The following is an 18,434-nucleotide window of genomic DNA, read 5'->3' as shown; positions in this document are numbered from 1 at the left end:
TTGTATTTTTCTTAAAGAAAACCCGCCGTGTAATGACAGAGTATCCAGCGGTGGACTACATTCCTCCTGGTATAAAGAAACCTCATTGTAAAAGTCGTCTTTGTTTTTGAATACTTATTTCACAAAAATTCATTCTAATTTGAAATAAATCTATTGCTAAATATACAGGTAAGGAAAGGGTTCTGTGGTTCAACACTAATATATTTAATGATTTTTTTTAAACTACTGCTCCTTGGACAATCAATGTCCAATTAATTATAAAATAAATTATGATTTTGCATGTGAATTAAAGTCACTCCATACAATAGCATAAATTCCTAAAATATATCGATAACACATCGGATTTTATCATGATCTTACTCCTATTAACCACTACCAATACAATTAACCCCACACAACTGAAATTCGTAAATTTTGACAACAATTTCAGTCATCATCAAAGTAAACTGGACCAATGAGCTTATTTCAGCTTTTGTTTTGCCTTCTGCGACAACGTGGTTGTGACGTCATATCTCCGCGACAAGAAAAGGGCTTCATGGGCACGCCATCATGTTGAAAGGTTTAAAGCTAAACTTTGTTGTTGCATAAAATCGACAGAATGGATGTAAACGAGGAATATGGCAACAGTTACGGAATAGAAGTTATTCTCGGTGAGGGCGGGAAAACAGCCCCGTGTTGTTCTCATGGTAAGTTTACTTAGAGTAAGCCAAACTGAGTTTGATGTCTTATTTTAAAGTTGCTTAGCCTTTTTATTGATATACTTAGAACAAGATTGTCTGTGATGATATTATACATGTAATCAAGGTATTTTAATATATCCTGCCTATAGTAGCTAGCAGTAATAGGGGTGTATTTCTGAAAATGAAATCTACTACATGTGTACATGTGTATATAGTACACACGCTTACAGGTGTCGTGCCAAGGAAGGCATCTCCGACAGAGTTTGTTTACCCTTCGTCTCCAGCATCCACTGGGTTGTCCAAATCACGGACAAACGGTATCTCTCATTCTTCATTTTTAGTTCACAAACACTTCTTATAATGACTAACTACTCCTGAAATTTTGGAGATGTTAGCTCTTTATACAGCAAAGTTACAGCTCCCCACGCTGGGGGAACAAATTCCGTCGTGGATACGTACCTTGGCACGACCGGTTTGGACTTTCTTTTTCAGTGATCAGTGGTTGTTGATCAATGGTCACGAGAATTTGCATAATTATGACCTTTGTTCCTTCAGTGGGCTGGTTTCAGTCATTATGCAAATGTACTGTTTAAGTCTGGGGAAACCTGCAGTCAGCTGAGACGGAAGACGTCACTTGGATGATGACGAAACGTTTCTCCCACTGAAAACGCTCCGTCCAGATGAACAGAATCAACTTTTGGGGACTTTCTTTTCCCTTTAAAATTGCTTTGATTCTTTGTGCCACACATACTGCAGGGTGCAGAACAGGGCCGTGCAGAGAGGTTTAAAGGGGCGGGTGCTCAAAGTTAAAAAGGGGCACATTGAACCAGGCTGAATAACAACAACACACATTCATCAAGAATCTAATATGGGAAGGGCAGGGCTGTGTTGATCTGAGACTGTAGACATTAAAAAGTCCATAGGAGAGATGGTAGCTGATTAAACAAGTGTCATGAGATAATAACAAAATGCAAAGATTGGTGACAGCGCTTGGAACCATAAGGCAACAAAAACTGTGAGAAATAATTTAGGCTCTGCCTGTGAATCACTCTTTGCTTCTCTTCTTCCTTCCATCCCATCATTTCATATATCACTCTGCACTTGCTGTCTATCTGAGAACAAGGCACAACTTGCTATTGCAATAAACTATAATCTAATTATCCACACCTAACAACTCCTGCACTTAATCTATAATAAAATGATGACAGAAAAATGTTATAGCCCTGCCTTTAGTAGCCTCACACAGCTCCTACTGTTTCCTCCTCATGTCCTTACCAGGCATGTCTGCACAATGTTAAAAATCCATATACATAAAACACACACATGCACGCACACACAGTGACATTTTAGATCTTCTTCAGAATACTGTATATACTATGGGCATCACGGTGCTGATCCAGAATCCTTACATTATTATTTATTACTAGAGCTACAATAATAAAGCAATGAGGAGGGGGAAGTAATAAATATGAAATAATGTCATTATGATGATTCCATTTGTTTCACTATCCACTCTGTGCAGGGCAAAGCTTATTACATTTTTAAAACTGTAGAGATACAATAATTTCACTACTGTAAAATCCAAATTTTGTCTTATTTAAAATATAAATCTAATATAATCTGCTTCTTAATGTATGTTCTTTAAAATACAGCTTGTGTTTTTAAATATATTATAATAATTATTATGTGGACATGCATATTAGATCGTTTTTTAGTGAAATATAATCCCTCCAGAAAGGCAGGAAAAGCTCTGTAACTTACTTTAAAACTAAATATGTTTATAAATACTTTAAAACTAAATATGTTTCTAAATACTTTAAAACTAAATATGTTCCCAAAAACGGTGACAGAGCTACAGACCCATGACAGCCTTACACAGGTAGCCAGCAGCTGTGACCAGCACTACTTGTGCAGTTAATAAAAGGACAGGTAATGTTTGTCGCGCTGTTGCACACACAGCACGCTCGTTTGTTTCAGTTCGTCAGTTGCTAGAAGACAGCTTACCAACGTGTACGTAATAAGCCAATACTCCTGGGTGCTATACACTACAGTGCACGCTGTACACCTACTTACTGGTTTTGTTGCATCAGTCTGTGTCTCTCCTACAGCTCCGGACAGCAGAGTGAAGCTGACCCCCCACCCACTTGAAACGTAAAGGCAAATAGGCGGAGCGGTTAGTGCTACGTTTGTGCAGATTTGTGCAGGTAAAATTAGCGTTTGTGCTGCTACGGTTTCCGAGATATTAAACTTTATTTTATAGGTCATTCAAAGGTCACCATCCCCCCAGACTGCTCCAAAACGGGCCAAAATGGTCTACTTTTTTAGTGCTACGTTTGTGCTGATTTGTGCAGGTAAAATTAGCGTTTGTGCTGCTTCTGTTTTAAAGATATTAATGAAAATGAAAAGGTCAACCAGCCCCCCCACATTACCCAAATCCAACAAAAGTGGTATCAAACGTTTGTGCTACGTTTGTGCTGGTTTGTGCTGCAAAGATTTTCGTTTGTGCTGCTATCATTTTAAAGATATTAATAACAATTTCTAGAGGTCATCAGAGGTCAACCAGCCCCCCCACATTAATTAAATCAAACAAAATGGCTGTCAATCAACTGTGCTACGTTTGTGCTGGTTTGTGCTGCTAAAATTTTCGTTTGTGCTGCTTCTGTTTTAAAGATATTAATGAAAATGTAAAGGTCAAAAGGTCAACCAGCCCCCCCACATTACCCAAATCAAACAAAAGTGGTATCAAACGTTTGTGCTACGTTTGTGCTGGTTTGTGCTGCAGAAATTTTTGTTTGTGCCGTTATTATTTTAAAGATATTAACAAAAATTTCTAGAGGTCAACCAGCCCCCCCATATTAATGGAATCAAACAAAATTGATGTCAAACGTTTGTGCTGGTTTGTCCTGCAAAAATGCTTGTTTGTGCTGCTAACATTTTAAAATTTTTAATAAAATAACGTCTTGATGCGTGCTTAATCATCCAGGTAAGTAAATCCCAAAAGGTTGATTCTGTTCATCTGGACATTTTCAGTTGGAGAAACGTTTCGTCACTCATCCAAGTGACTTCTTCAGTCTCAGCTGACTGCAGGTTTCCCCAACCATATAAACAGTACATTTGCATAGTGAAGGAAACTAGCGCCACTGAATGAACAATGTGCCGGGGGGTTAATTCCATGATTGTTAGTATGCAAATTCTTATGACCATTGATCAATGACAACTAATCAAAGCCTATTGATCAATGGCCATGAGTACCATTCACAGAAAGTGGGGAATGGCTACAATCACAGCATTGTAGGATGGCGAAAGATGTACCCTTGGGCCCCCCTTCTCGATTCAGAGATGGTCGGCATCCTGACAGCCCGATGGACGAAGCTGTCTCTCAGTCTGCTGGTTCTGGCCCGGAGGCTCTTCAGTATCCTTCCTGATGGCAGCAAACTGAAGACGCTGTTGAAGGGATGAGTGGAGTCACCTGTAATGGAGACGAACTTCCAGATTAGGCAGGTGCAGTAGATCTCCTGGGGAGGGAGGCAAGAGAGGTCCCCACAATGCTCTCAGCTGCTCTCACTACCCGTTGTCATTTTTTCCTGCAGAACCCAATGCAGGAGTCATACCACACAGTGATGCAGCTGGTGAGGATACTCTCAACTGTGCCTCTGTAAAAGGTGCTCATAATGGGGGTTGAATCTCTTGTGCTTCTCAGTTTGCAGAGGAAGTAGAGTCGCTGTTGGTCTTCTCCACATTCAGGGACAGGTTGTTGTTGCTGTACCACTCTGGCAGATGGTTAACTTCACCCCTGTAGTAGATCTCGTCGTGGGTTCAGATGTGTGAGAGCTGAGTGAGGGGCAGTTGAAATTCCATCATCGGTTGAGCGTTTTGACCGGTATGCGAACTGAAATGGATCCAGGTTGGGGGAAAGCAATAATTTGATTTGATGCATGACTAACCGTTCAAAGCACTTAACTTAATAATGATGGAGGTGAGTTTGACAGGACGGTAGTCCTTAAAGCAGGAGATAGATGACTTCTTGGGTTCAGTAATGATGGTGGAGGGATCTCCACACACTGTCTGGGGATTGTGTCACCACGGTCTGTAGAGTGGGCTTGTAGTCTGTGATGGTTTGTATTCCTTGCCACTGCCTCCAAGTATCTCTGCTGTCGCTGAAGCTTTGCTGTAACTGATGCCACGTGACAGGTTTGCCCTTGCTGTTCTTAGACTCACCTAATTCCGGCTCTGAAGGCTTGCATTTTTCAACTTTAGGAGCATTTAAACCTGACCTGTGAGCCATGGTTTCTGATTGGCCCAGACAGTGATAGTCCTGGTCTCTGTGACATCATCGACGCATTTTGGGATGTAGGCAGTGACAGTTTCTGTATATTCCTGAAAGTCTGTGGTGTTGTCGTGTGTGGCGGCCTGTGGTAGAAAAGCAGTCCCTCTGAGGACCCTTCTGGCCACACCTGTACCTGCTTACGAACTGGTTTGTTGACTTTGAGCAGGGGCCTGTGGGAACCCATGGCACACCTAGATTTCTGCCTGTACTGACCCTTATGCAAAATAGGTGGAATTAAGACACAGTTCCAAAAGCAAACACAACTGATCAGTGCTGAGAGTGGTCCTGTTGCTGAGGTTGGGATGATCCTGTAATCTCTTATGAACGACCTCCAACGCTTCTATGACTGGGATGCAAGTGAAGACAGATGTAACATCTCTCTCTCACTGTACATGTACTGTTTATAAAATTAGGGAAACATAACCTGCACAAACAAAATAATTTGCAGGACAAATGTTTGACATCAATTTTGTTCGATTTGAAGAAGGTAGGGGGGGCAACTTCACTCACGGGTGTTTATAAGGTTGGGGAAACCTGCAGTCAGCTGAGACTGAAGAAGTCACTTGGATGAGTGACGAAACGTTTCTCCAACTGAAAATGTCCAGATGAACAGAATCAACCTTTTGGGATTTACTTACCTGGATGATTAAGCACGCATCAAGACGTTATTTTATTAAAAATTTTAAAATGTTAGCAGCACAAACAAGCATTTTTGCAGGACAAACCAGCACAAACGTTTGACATCAATTTTGTTTGATTCCATTAATATGGGGGGGCTGGTTGACCTCTAGAAATTTTTGTTAATATCTTTAAAATAATAACGGCACAAACAAAAATTTCTGCAGCACAAACCAGCACAAACGTAGCACAAACGTTTGATACCACTTTTGTTTGATTTGGGTAATGTGGGGGGGCTGGTTGACCTTTTGACCTTTACATTTTCATTAATATCTTTAAAACAGAAGCAGCACAAACGAAAATTTTAGCAGCACAAACCAGCACAAACGTAGCACAGTTGATTGACAGCCATTTTGTTTGATTTAATTAATGTGGGGGGGCTGGTTGACCTCTGATGACCTCTAGAAATTGTTATTAATATCTTTAAAATGATAGCAGCACAAACGAAAATCTTTGCAGCACAAACCAGCACAAACGTAGCACAAACGTTTGATACCACTTTTGTTGGATTTGGGTAATGTGGGGGGGCTGGTTGACCTTTTCATTTTCATTAATATCTTTAAAACAGAAGCAGCACAAACGCTAATTTTACCTGCACAAATCAGCACAAACGTAGCACTAAAAAAGTAGACCATTTTGGCCCGTTTTGGAGCAGTCTGGGGGGATGGTGACCTTTGAATGACCTATAAAATAAAGTTTAATATCTCGGAAACCGTAGCAGCACAAACGCTAATTTTACCTGCACAAATCTGCACAAACGTAGCACTAACCGCTCCGCCTATTTGCCTTTACGTTTCAAGTGGGTGGGGGGTCAGCTTCACTCTGCTGCTCCGGACCGCTAAAAATGCGCGTGCTCTTTGTGAGCTCGTTCCCGGCTCGTAACCAGCGCGTTCTGCCGTCAAGGGCGATCATTGGTTAAATGTGATCATGTGACTGATGCAAGCCAGATCCTTTTATTTAGCAAAACTGTGATTAATAGTTAAATATTATTGTTGAGGGGCACAGACAGGACTCCGCACGCACGCACACACACATAAAAAAATAATAATAATAATAATTTTTTTTTTAAAAAGTTGCCTCAACAAAAGGGCACTTTGGGCACCCATCAGGAAAGGGGCGGGTGCTCAAGCCCCTCTAGCCCCCCCCCCCCCCCCCCCCCCCCTGCACGTGCCTGGTGCAGAAAACATTTCTCACATATTTTGGTTGCAGTCGCAGTTGTCTGCTATACATCGTTTGACCACATCTCTATGGTGCTCTCGGGCCATTTGAGTAGACTGAACTCATTGTGAGGTTCAAGAAACCAGTTTGAGATTATCCAAACTTTGTGACACGGCTCGCTATCCTGCTGGGAGCAGCCATAAGAGAATGGACAAGGTGGCAGAACTGGAGTAGGCTGTGGTGTTTAAATTATCAGCTGGTACTAGGGAGCCCAAGTGTGCCAAGAAAATAAGCTCCCACATCATAACAGCAGCAGCTCCCTGAACTGTTGATACAAAGCACATGCACCCATCACTTCATGTTACTTACACCAAATTTTGCTGTCCAAACATCGCTGTAGAATTCTTAAGTCATCAGACCAGCCAATGTTTTTCCAAATTTGTGAGACCATGCTCAAAGTTTTGTAGACTCACTTACCTGTTCTTAGCTGAAAGGAGAGGCACCTGCTGAGGTATTATGTTGTGCATTCAGACATGCTCTTTTGCATGCCACGGTCAGCTAAAAGCAGATTAACTATTCTTCTCTGGCTTCAACGCCATCAGGGAAGCAGTTTGGCACAAAGTACTGACCGTTTTCTGTAAACCCTAGAGATGGTTGTCTCAGTGGGAACACCAACTATGCTACATTCAAAGTGACTTAAATTACTTTTCTTTACGATTTTTATGCTCAGTTTGAATTTCAAAACTTTAAATACATTTAGTTACTGCCATGCTATTGGGCGATTAAATATTTCTGTTTAATGAACAGGTGAGCTGAAGACTTTAGCCCATGTTTGTGTGACCTTCTGGGGTTAGAAATGACCCATATTATTCTTCTCTGTGGAATATAACAAACTTTTAACAACTTTGTATATTTTGTCAGGTCCTACCTTGCTGTTTGAGAAGGTTTGTAAAGGAGGAGAAAAAAGTCGGAGGTTTTATGCATGTTCGGCCTGTCGAGATAGAAAATACTGCAACTTCTTTCAGTGGGAAGATGAAAAGGTAGGCTTACTGGAAAATTCCAGAGCTCATGATAAAACGATGTAAGACATCGATCAGTTTGTTTCAATTCACTTGCGTCAAAGGTTTCAGAAGCCAGGCTGCTGGCCAGAGAAGCAGAGAGCCAGTCAACGAGGCCCCCTTTCCCCCATAAGGAGTACTGCAGCAGGTGAGATTTTATACTCATTTTGCTTATCTTAGGCTGTTTATAAAGCTTCATTTTATTTATTTAATGCTGATTTTGTATGGGATGACTTTTAGGATATTTGTATCTTGTCCTTCAGATTTCAAAAGTTTGTCTCGCTCCCTCTGGACGAGAAGAAGTTCTGTCAGGACTGTCAGATTCTGCTCCTGCCAGACGAGCACAGCCTTCACTCTGCTCACATATCCACTCCCATTACTGCAGCACAGCTGAGGAGGCCCAGTGCACTGTTGCGTCCCCTGAACAACAAGAAGAGCAACGCACAGTACCTTTTCACGGACCGCAGTGCAAACTTTCTCTTGGATACTTTAGCAGGTCTGGGATACAGGAAAATACTGTGTGTGGGCACACCCAGGTGAGACAGACACAAGTGTGACCTTTGAATGTATCAGAAAATTTGTCTCGGTTATAGTGAAGCATCTTGTCTGAACTGCCTCGATGAATCAGTTCATCTGGTGACTTAAAGCAGAAATGGAGCCATTATGTAACCTAAGGTTTCTAATTTGACTGTGACGAGCTCAACTATGATGATGGAAACACACTAACCAAGTCCTCTCTGCTAATGTACATCTTTCTGTACAACTACACTTTGTGATCTCTACACCCTTGGAAAAACACTACCTTCTGTTACATCACATTCTCAAGAAAGTGGCAATGTAGGATTTTGAAATTCATACCATAGGTGCATCTACTTAATTTTGGAGAAGTCTCTCTGTCTATTCCCACTGCAGCATGATTTTGCCTTCACCGTGGGTCACTGTAGGTATGGCATTTGACAGGTGATACATCAATTATGTGTAACTGTCATATACTGAAGGCTAAATATTTTGATTAGTCAAATCTCAGTTAAATGCTTTAAATGTTTAACGCTTACAGATGTGTTTTTCATCAGTAATGAGATTGTTGCCTTTTGGGTCAGACTGCAGGAGCTGATCAAGCTGCAAAATCTGGAGCAAAAGCTTGAGCCAATAAAGAGTCTCTTGCTGGACATTGACTTTAGGTAAGTTTGCTAATTTATGCATCAGTTGCTGCTTTCCTGTATATAATAAAGCGTTCCAGGTGTTTGCACATAGGCTATTTTGTGTATATAAAATCAAGGTGAGAATGAATTAGACTGCATTTCACTGAGTCTAACATGTTTATTCTGCAAACCCTCTTTGTGCATTTCAAAGAATGATAACTGAGCAGAACATGGTGGCATTTGAAACCGATGCTAATGTTTCATAATGAGAGAAGATTTCAGGACTGACTGAACGAATATATATGGACTGGCAGTACGTTTCATGACATTACAACCTGATCATCAAGGCCAATTCCAGCTGTCATCAGCCAGTTGAGTAGTGTAGCTTTAGTTACTATGTCTCAGTCTAAATTCTGCTATGTAGCTTTTCAAGGTACTTGTATGAAAGGTTGTGTGTTGCTTTATGGAGAAGTTACCACTATGCTTCTGTGGAGGAGGATGTGGGAATCTGAAGTTTAGCCATTCTTGAAATACTGTTGAATGACAGCCAGTTGTTGACTATATACAGATACCATTACAACTATTTGGCTACTTGAGAAATACTGGTTTTGTTTAATTGGACCTCCTTAAATTTTAATTGAATACCTCTGGGCTAGATGTTCCACATTGTTATAGTGGTGTGGTCAGACTTTTTCATGTTCTTATCATGGGCATTGAATGTCAGGGTACTTTTAAAAAAAGATTTTATCGATCTTTTCTCAGTGTGAAACCATTGTAGAAGATACATTTTTACCCCTTAATGCCTAGTGTATCATATGTGATACAAATTAAAACTCATATGTTCAAATAAATATTTCATTTTTTTTATTGCCAAAAGATTAAATAAACACTCCATAAATCTTTTAAAAAAAATTAGCAGTTATTTCATGGATCAGGCTTCAAAGGTCAAAAGCATATATACAGGCACAAATATGTACTTGTGTATATTTGAGCCGATGACCCTGGAATCAGATTTGGGGATGATTTCATCAGACTTTCTGAACTTGTGTAAATCTATAATCCTTTGTAGAACCTACAGTTCCGAGTTTTCCATTGTTCTAAGTTTTGGTCTCATGAGTGCTGTCAAGAGAATCCTTTTTTTATGCTGGCAAAGATAAACTACCAGTTGTAGTCAATTAATCAAATTATTTACAGGCCCTGTCAAGGTAAAAATAATTTCAGTGCCATCTGTTAAAAGACTTAAGTGTATATTTGAGCCTTTAGTCATTAAAGCTTTTATGCTGTACAATCGTTCTACGTAGCTCAAAGATATAGCATTCATAGCATTCATCACAATGATGAGCATATGTAAACTTCTAAGCACAACTTTATGTAGAATATGATAATGGTATCACAGAAACTTCTGGGAACAAAACTCCAAGTGGTTTGGCCAGACCTGATTGTCCGGTGGTCTCAGGAAGCGTATGGCGGGGTACAGGGGTTGAGTGAACTGGTGATGAGCTCTGTCGAACACCGGTGTCATGGCTGCTGAGAACTTTTGCAGGACAACCATGTTTTTTGCATCGTAAAATATCAGCTGGCCTTTATCATAATTAACCCACACTCCCACTTTTCTAATTGGAGTCTGCCCCACTCCTTGACATGATATGTGCCGGTTGTTGTGCCACGCGGTCAGATTGCGGTTCTGAAACTCTACGCACCATGAGTTCCTGTTTCGGCCCAGCTTGGCGCCCTTGTCATTGCCCTTTCTCTCAAGGGTGTCATAGGCTACACCCACAGCCCAGGCTGAGCAGCAGCGGACATTTACCTCCCAGTAACTCTGACCTGCTGTGATGGGAGAGGACCCCAGAGCACAGCATACCTTATCAAACTGAAGGGGATGTTCTGGAGCTGGGCAAGCAGAGCCAGAGAAGGACATGCCCCGCCCCTCTGATGTCACTCTGATCAGATTATGGCAAGACTGCCTGTCGATCATTATGGGGAAAGAATCTGAAAAGAATGAAATAATTTGTTAATGAGATTTTGATCTTTTGTTATTATCAGAGTTACTGTAAACAAATTGTAAACAAATGTATTATTACTCGTGATTGTAGCAGATGGCGCCGCATATTTGATTTGACAGGTTATTAGTGTTACAGGGTGGGGATGGGGGGAGAGGTCAAATTGCTTAGGAAGTGGGCTACTGGAGCACAGCATACATGAAAATGGACTGACAATATGGAATTGATGGAATGCTTCTAATGAGAGAAGACCAATGCATGTGGGAACTATGGATAAGTAGAAAGCCAACATCCACACTTATTAAGAAGCACCTGGTGGCTCAGTGCATTAGCATCAACAGCTCAGCAAACAGCTGATATTGGCTATTTGGATCTACTAAGTTGAGAGTTGATGGATTTGATGCCATGATCATCAATACCTATAGTTTGACCTAAACACCATCCAACCATTTTTTCACACAATGACTGATTTATTTGTATATGCAGCAAATGAGTAATCTGGAGCAGACATTTACTGTAGATTGCAGGGGGGGGAAGAAAAACGTTTATTTTTTTTGGTGTTATTTTAACCAGATAAAGCATCCCTTGGTTGGCCTACTTTGTTCTGTCATGCTCCCAAAGTACACCTAACTTCACTCACTCTGCTGCTGTAAATGAGTTAGCCTGATAGCATGTAGATGTAAGCATCTTAGTACCTAAGAGTAGAGTCTTCCTCTGCAGCCTGGCCTTGAGGTTTTTGGAGATGGAGGAGAGTGTTTTTAGAAGCCTCTCGAATCTCTCTTCATTCAGCCTGATTTCCTTCTCAGACGTGTCTGGCTTCTTAAGGCTGGAGGAGTGGTGACAAAGATCAAAGTGAGGCACAGAGGTGTGATTTAGACCTGTACGGGGATGAAGCAGCAAAGGTAAAAGGTGCAGCGATTTACCTTGCAGTCTCAGAGTGACCCTTGAGATGAGACATAAGCAGAAATACTGGTTAAAATAAAAGAACACTACTTATAGCTTTGTTATTGAGCTGTATGTAAAACAGACCTGCTCGCCTTCCTTCGCTGTGGTGCTTTTACTCAACGTTCTCTGTATGCTGCTCATGCTCTTGGTGACCTGGTCGTGGTAGTTATCCCACTTCTTTAGAACCTGGTCCAGCTTGGTCCTTGTATGCCTCAGGTCCAGCTCCAGGGAGTCCAGGATCACCTGTTCATCCTGCTTCAAAATGCACCGCATGTTCTCAAAGTGCTCTCGAACCTGCTGCTTCATGACCTCTGTGGTCCTCTTCAGTAAGGAGCGTGATTAAGAGGACATGTTATTAGGGATTTATTATATATCATTGCTCTGTTTGCAGTCCTTGGACTTGGTGGTCAGAAATGTATTAGGTAATTTTTCAGTGCTGGTAGTTTTAGGTTTTTACTTACAGAGAGATCGGCCTTGCGTTTCTTCAGAGACTGGATGCGCGCCTTAGTCTTGGACGTTTCAGCCTGCAGCTCCTGGATACGTCTGGTTAACTGCTCCTGCAGACAACAGGACACTTTTTGTATCATAAATGATCGGTCTTTGGCACCTGATGATTCTATGATCTATCTATCCCGTCATACTTGTTAATCAGTTCCTGCTGTTCTTTAAAGAGTTCGACACTAAACTGAGATTTATATGACAGTATTCCTTTTCTTTTTTTGGGGCTGCTGGTTGCTGAGCTCTCGAATAAAGAAAAGTTTTATAGAGAGAAAATGCACAGTGTTGCCTTGATTAGGTCACAGTCATTATGGCCTATGACCCATGCGTAGATAGTGGTAAAATCTCTAAAGTCTGTGTGTAAGAATCACAGAGTAAATACTTCATGCAGCATTGTATTCGCGCCCTGGAGTTCCCCCACCCCTGACCTACAAGATGTTAATCCACAAGCCGGGTTTATGGAGATTGGCAGCACTAGAGCGACTTATTAATATTTAGCAGCTAGTTTTAATGCTATAGCCGATTGGTGTATGTTCCAGCCAATCAAAACATCTGTACCTGAGAGGGTTGTGCGGTTTTGGCAGCCTTACGCTGTAGTTTGGGTGAACGAGAAAAAGGTTGAATAGTGCCGTCACTGCTGGCGTCCAGTGGAGTGAAGCTCAGCCCGTCTTGCAGTAGGCTGTGGATGCCTTCAGAGGGCGCTAAAAGATTAGTGTAAACGGCTGTTGACGTTCCATTACCGAGGGAGCACGACTCTCTTTCTGCCATTTCTGAGGACTGAACAAAACAATAAAAACAGATTACATTTCTACATAAGTCATTCTCTCATTTACCTTTTATTTAAAAAAGCACTTTCTTGGAATTAGCTTCTGCTGTGTATTTGTGTGTGTATAGATTAAATTAACTCGTCAGGGCTATGAAAAGTTCGAGAAAACCTGTCATTTCATGCCAAGCCTTTACCAAAAATCTATTCCAGATCAGAGTTCCAAGTCTGACCTACTGTAATAATTTAAATAAAATAATAATAATTAAATCCAATGTTTGTTTTTTTTATTCAAGTTTCAAAGAGACGAGTCTGTTCTGTTGTGTACTGTTTAATAAGGCAGCATATCTGGACTAAAGGATATTCTTTAACCATTATCAAATAATGTTGTTTTAAGAACTTCTTACCTGAGTTCGCTGCTGTTTGTTTCTGTAACGTTGTGCTAGAAGTGCAGGATGGGTATGTTCCTGGGTAACAAGCTTCAGCTTGCAGCACATAGTCAGACACCTTATCCTTCCCTGCTGTGTTGTTACCTAATGTGCTGTATACCAGTCGTCAATAGGCTCAAACTTGTTCTCTTTTTTTTTTAACCAGCGTCCGGAAGCACTGAACAGTCTGTTGCATAATAAAAAGCCAAACAAAATCTTTCTGTTTCAGGTATGCTCAGTTCTACAGTCAAGATGAGTTCTGTCATTACAACATGTTTAACCATCACTTCTTTGGTGGAGAGGTAGGAGTTGAGCTGATGTCCTGCTAGTTCAGTCAAACTTTCCATCAACAGCCGAGTTTGATAAAGCCTTCTCTCTTATCAGTCATCCAGTGCAACCCTGAAGAACTTCCTCAGAGAGTCTGACGGGGAGAAGGTGGCAATGGTAGCCGACCCTCCGTTTGGTGGTCTGGTGAAGCCCCTGGCCAACAGTTTCTCTCTGCTATCTCACACATGGAAGAAGTTGCAGAGCTCTGGTCAGCACCGCTGTGGAACTTTCAGAATTAATTGTTTCTTTTTATATTTATGACTTGTGTCTTTTTTTTAATAGGTATAAGATGCAAAAACAAAACTTTATGCTAAAATGTTATCATAATTTAAAGTTGATATGGCTAACATGTTAGCAGACACACAAAGTGGAGCAGCATTAAGATACATTTAGAAGCTCTATTGGGTGTTGGAAAGGAGGTTGGTTGAGAAGTGTAAGACTTTAAATTATACAGACTAACAGCAAAACGAGCTAAAAGAAGCAAAGACTGTAGATTTGCTTACAATCCTTTTCTCTGCAGGTTAGGGTTAAGCTAAAGTTATAGTAGCAGCAAGTCATTGCATGGCTCAAGGAAAGAGACTTTTTGTTTACTATTAGAACTATTACTTTAAATGAAGAAATCTAGTGTTTGACTGTAGCATGCATGTTGTGTTTGTGTGTGCAGACAGCAGTAATGCTAACATGCCCATGATCTGGGTCTTCCCTTATTTCTTTGAGCCTCGGATACTGGAGTGTTTCCCATCATTCAGCATGTTGGATTACCAGGTAACAGCAAGGCAGCAGTTTAGAGTCATCAGCTAATATTACTCTCTGCGTACGTATAGCTTTAGGTTTTTCTAAACTAATAACATTAAGTGATGCGCTATAATATTTACTTGCATAGACACTCATAATTTTGTCGAATGAAAAGTTCCACTGACTCGTACTCTACCCCTTATTATTTATGTTTATCAATCAAATGTGACATAGAGACAACAATTTATGCGCATTCTTAAATTGAAGTTATTTAAAATGTGTTTTTGGCTCCTGCTTCAGCTGCAGCATGCTGACTCACACATAGTTACTGTTATTAGACTACAAACCGAATCAAGGCTATGCTTTTTATCAATGCTCCACTTTCCCTAGATCCTCGAGCTTACTTTATTTATTAAATATTTCAGTGCACTTTACAGTGGAATATTATGGTCACAAAAACAAATAAAAGATTTAGAACTAGAAGTAATGAAATTTCAGTTTTAAAATTTTCAGTTTTTCTTTTGAACCAGGTGGACTATGACAACCATCCTCTGTATAAACATGGAAAGATGGGCAGAAAACAGTCTCCTGTCAGACTCTTCACTAATCTTTCACCCAGAGACATCATCCTTCCCAAAGAGGAAGGTTACAGGTTACTACATGTTCACTCAGTTAAATCCAGACGTGTTCAGAAATAATGTTGGAGATGAGAATGTCTTAAAGTATATGTGATAAAACATTTGAATAGATTGTTATCGGTTTGTGATTTGATGTTAACTAAAAGGGCTTGAGCATAGACTGACCAAAGTCATGTTTTTGGTTAACTGTGGAGAATAAAAATCATCTGTTAATTTTCTCAACTGTAAGAAAATCATCGCCATAAAAAGGGCAAAGTTATGAGCTACATTTAAAAGTGTTTAATTAAAGATATCACATTTAGCACAAAGTTAAGAAGGCAGTTTAATGGGGAAACTAATGGATGCATGAATTCATTGGTGTTATTTGTCATTAATCCCTCAGCTTCATTTTAAAAATGGGGTTGGCGTTTTTATTTTGGTATTTTCAAGACTTTCATATGTGAAGAAATGAACAGCTCATACCGCCAACTCCAGGTTTTCCTTGTGCAGTTAATAAAATGCATAAACACATGAGAGTTTTGTGAAACACAAACTGTCAGACGTCTGTCTGTCTTTTGTGTGTATTTAAGCAACTCTGCACATTTGAATTTAAAGTGTTTAATTTGTGAATGACCCTCTCGTTTTTAGATTTTGCCCTTTATGTGAGAGATATGTCTCATCCCTGAACAAACACTGTGCGAAATGCAACCTCTGCCCATCCAAGGTACGAAACTCGTGTGACTGCATTTTATTTTTAAACTGAAAAGGCACTGCATCAAGTTTCCGTTGAATCTTTGCATGTCACAACCTGTATTTTCTGTGTTTGCAGGACGGCCGAGAATGGAAGCACTGCTCAACCTGTGTGAAATGTGTGAAACCGTGTAGGTCGATTAATCACAGATGCAAACTGATGTGCAGTTACTGATTTCACGTCACACTTCCCATATATTTCTTGTGAATTTATTTAAATATCTTTCCTGTAAGCCTGGGAGCACTGCCAGTCCTGTGGCCGTTGTGCCCTGCCAGACCACCCATGTACCACCCGTGAAGGGAAGGAGGGCTGCTTTAACTGCGGAAGCCCAGAGCACAAACGTAAAGACTGCTCTGTCAAACACACACACAGGTTCAACAGGTGAGCCAGGGATCTGTTCCTGTTAAGGGATAAATCTTGTCACTCCACTCTACCCGTAAGATTTAATATTTACACGTCTTAACTTGCTCGTCTGTGTTTTACTACTCCAGACATCGGACCAAAGCCAAAGTTGGAGGAAAAAAAGGATCCCCCCAGTCCCTCCTCAGACTTAAAGCAAAGAGGAAGTCTGGTGCAGCTCGCAGAGCAAAGTTGTTGGCTGGAAAGTCTCTGTGACTTCAGTAGTCAGGCAGTACCTTCTCAGCTGTGCAATCCAAAGCAATATTTTTTTCCTTTTCAGCATGGTTTTTTTTGGCAGTGGTTTAAAGTGTTGTAACAGAATAAAACTTGAAGGGAGAGTTTGGTTTGTACTTTTCTTTAAATGCTGAACTGACAAGTAAAGCTTTCTGTGGAGGTTTCCAGGTCCACAGCTAAATTTCACATCCACATAATATGGCTTTGTATTCAAGTGTTCTCAAAATACTAGCTTATCACCTTCAGCCAGTACAGAAACAAAGAGCAGTAATCAGTCCTTTTTGATCTGTAACGCTGCAGGTTTTTCCAGGGCCAGCTAGTGTACAGTGCAACCTATAGGTGCAACTAAAGCTTTTTGCATTAATTGCCCATATAATGTAGATTGCACCTGTTTATCATTTTGACTTAGTCTAATTCAGACCAATTTCATTTACAACTTAATTTCCTACAAAATTAAGAAAGACCCCAACAATCAGACAGTCAACAAGATGCATTTAGCATGTTGGGTGATTTAAAAACTCCCTTTTAACAGGAAGAGACCAGCACCAGGCTTAGAGAGGAGCAGCTATTGGCTCAAATACACCTCCTGAAAGACGTGAAAACCCAAGAGCAGCAGCAAAATGGATAGAGAATATGCTGCAGTTCACTAAAATACGTGTCCTTGTGTTCACTATAGGAAAAATGGCTTTTCTCAAGTTTTTCAGAGCTCTGGACTTAAACCTGTAGGCTTGTTTCTGCCCTGTTATTCCCTTTTCACAAGCTCTTCCTGTGAGAGTATTCTGACATTAAAGATTTTATGGCTCAAAAAATTTCAGTGCTCTTCTGAGTATTTCAGCAATTTTGTAATTGCAGTTAAGAATGGCTTTATAATAGGTTTACAGTCCTTGGCAGGTGTCTTTGCACATTATAACCACTTTCTAAGAATGAACAGCAGGATCTTATGCATTTAATAGATCATCACTAGCATAGTTTAATTTTTCCTGTAGTTTAATTTTATAGCGTTCTACTGTTGCACCACATCTTGAGTTCATGTTTGGCCAGCTGATGGCAGCATTGTTGAGGTTTACTTAAAAATCTTTCCCACCAATCATTACATTTCTTTAAGTGTGATTTCTCCACACTGCAAGTCGGAGTACAGATATAGACATTGTTTGGGCAAGCTCTAATAGAACAGGGTATACAGCACATCCTGCCAAAATTATGCACTGAACCTGACAGTAATGGTTCTGGTGATGATGAAAAAAAGACAGGAGTCTGACACTGCTGCTCTCAGTGATGTTTACCCGGTTCAAGCAGTGAAGGCTTCCAGACCCAAGAGCACTTCCCTCTTCACGGTGGATGTAAACAGTGACTGATTTTATGCTTTTATTCTGACAGCCACCTTTGATGGAATGATCCTGTGAAGCCAAAGTGATTCTTTATGTATCTTACTGTAGACTCACTGCTGAACATAGTTGGGCTCATACGATGTAATTCCTAATCACCCAGCAATCAAGTGGCTAGTTTTGTTATTCTGTATAAAACCAGAAGTCCAGGTAGAGGGAGTCCTCAATTATATTAGTTAGAAACTGTAGGATATACTGATGATGACAGGTCAGAAAAGAAAAATAACACCGGGTACATTAAATAAAAACAGGCTTATGTTGCTGTCTAAGTGAGGAGAGTCAGATTTGGTGTCGAATGAAAGAGTGTCA

At 40.5% G+C, this 18,434-nt stretch overlaps 2 protein-coding genes across 2 annotated transcripts; one reads left to right on the top strand and one right to left on the bottom strand.

The window, feature by feature from the left end:
* The first annotated feature begins 496 nt into the window (after positions 1-496).
* On the top strand, positions 497-16,844 carry zcchc4 (zinc finger, CCHC domain containing 4). The gene is made up of 13 exons (XM_082526457.1): positions 497-686; positions 7,765-7,883; positions 7,967-8,049; positions 8,165-8,437; positions 9,002-9,082; positions 13,907-13,979; positions 14,062-14,212; positions 14,669-14,769; positions 15,270-15,391; positions 16,005-16,080; positions 16,186-16,237; positions 16,341-16,488; positions 16,599-16,844. Exons 1-13 carry the CDS (start codon positions 599-601, stop codon positions 16,720-16,722), a joined length of 1,491 nt encoding a protein of 496 aa, XP_082382583.1. The 5' UTR covers positions 497-598; the 3' UTR covers positions 16,723-16,844.
* LOC309702055 (E3 ubiquitin-protein ligase TRIM62) lies at positions 9,140-13,856 on the bottom strand. The gene is made up of 7 exons (XM_082526458.1): positions 13,657-13,856; positions 13,045-13,263; positions 12,450-12,545; positions 12,073-12,309; positions 11,967-11,986; positions 11,739-11,869; positions 9,140-11,032 (listed from the first exon to the last, which is right to left on the bottom strand). The coding sequence occupies exons 1-7, from the start codon at positions 13,744-13,746 to the stop codon at positions 10,434-10,436; spliced, it is 1,392 nt and encodes a 463-aa protein (XP_082382584.1). The 5' UTR covers positions 13,747-13,856; the 3' UTR covers positions 9,140-10,433.
* Positions 16,845-18,434: the final 1,590 nt, after the last annotated feature.

This window comes from Aulonocara stuartgranti, assembly GCF_965226115.1.
Source record: "Aulonocara stuartgranti genome assembly, chromosome: 3".
Classification (NCBI taxonomy): domain Eukaryota; kingdom Metazoa; phylum Chordata; class Actinopteri; order Cichliformes; family Cichlidae; genus Aulonocara; species Aulonocara stuartgranti.
This window is presented reverse-complemented; position numbering and strand designations above follow the sequence as displayed.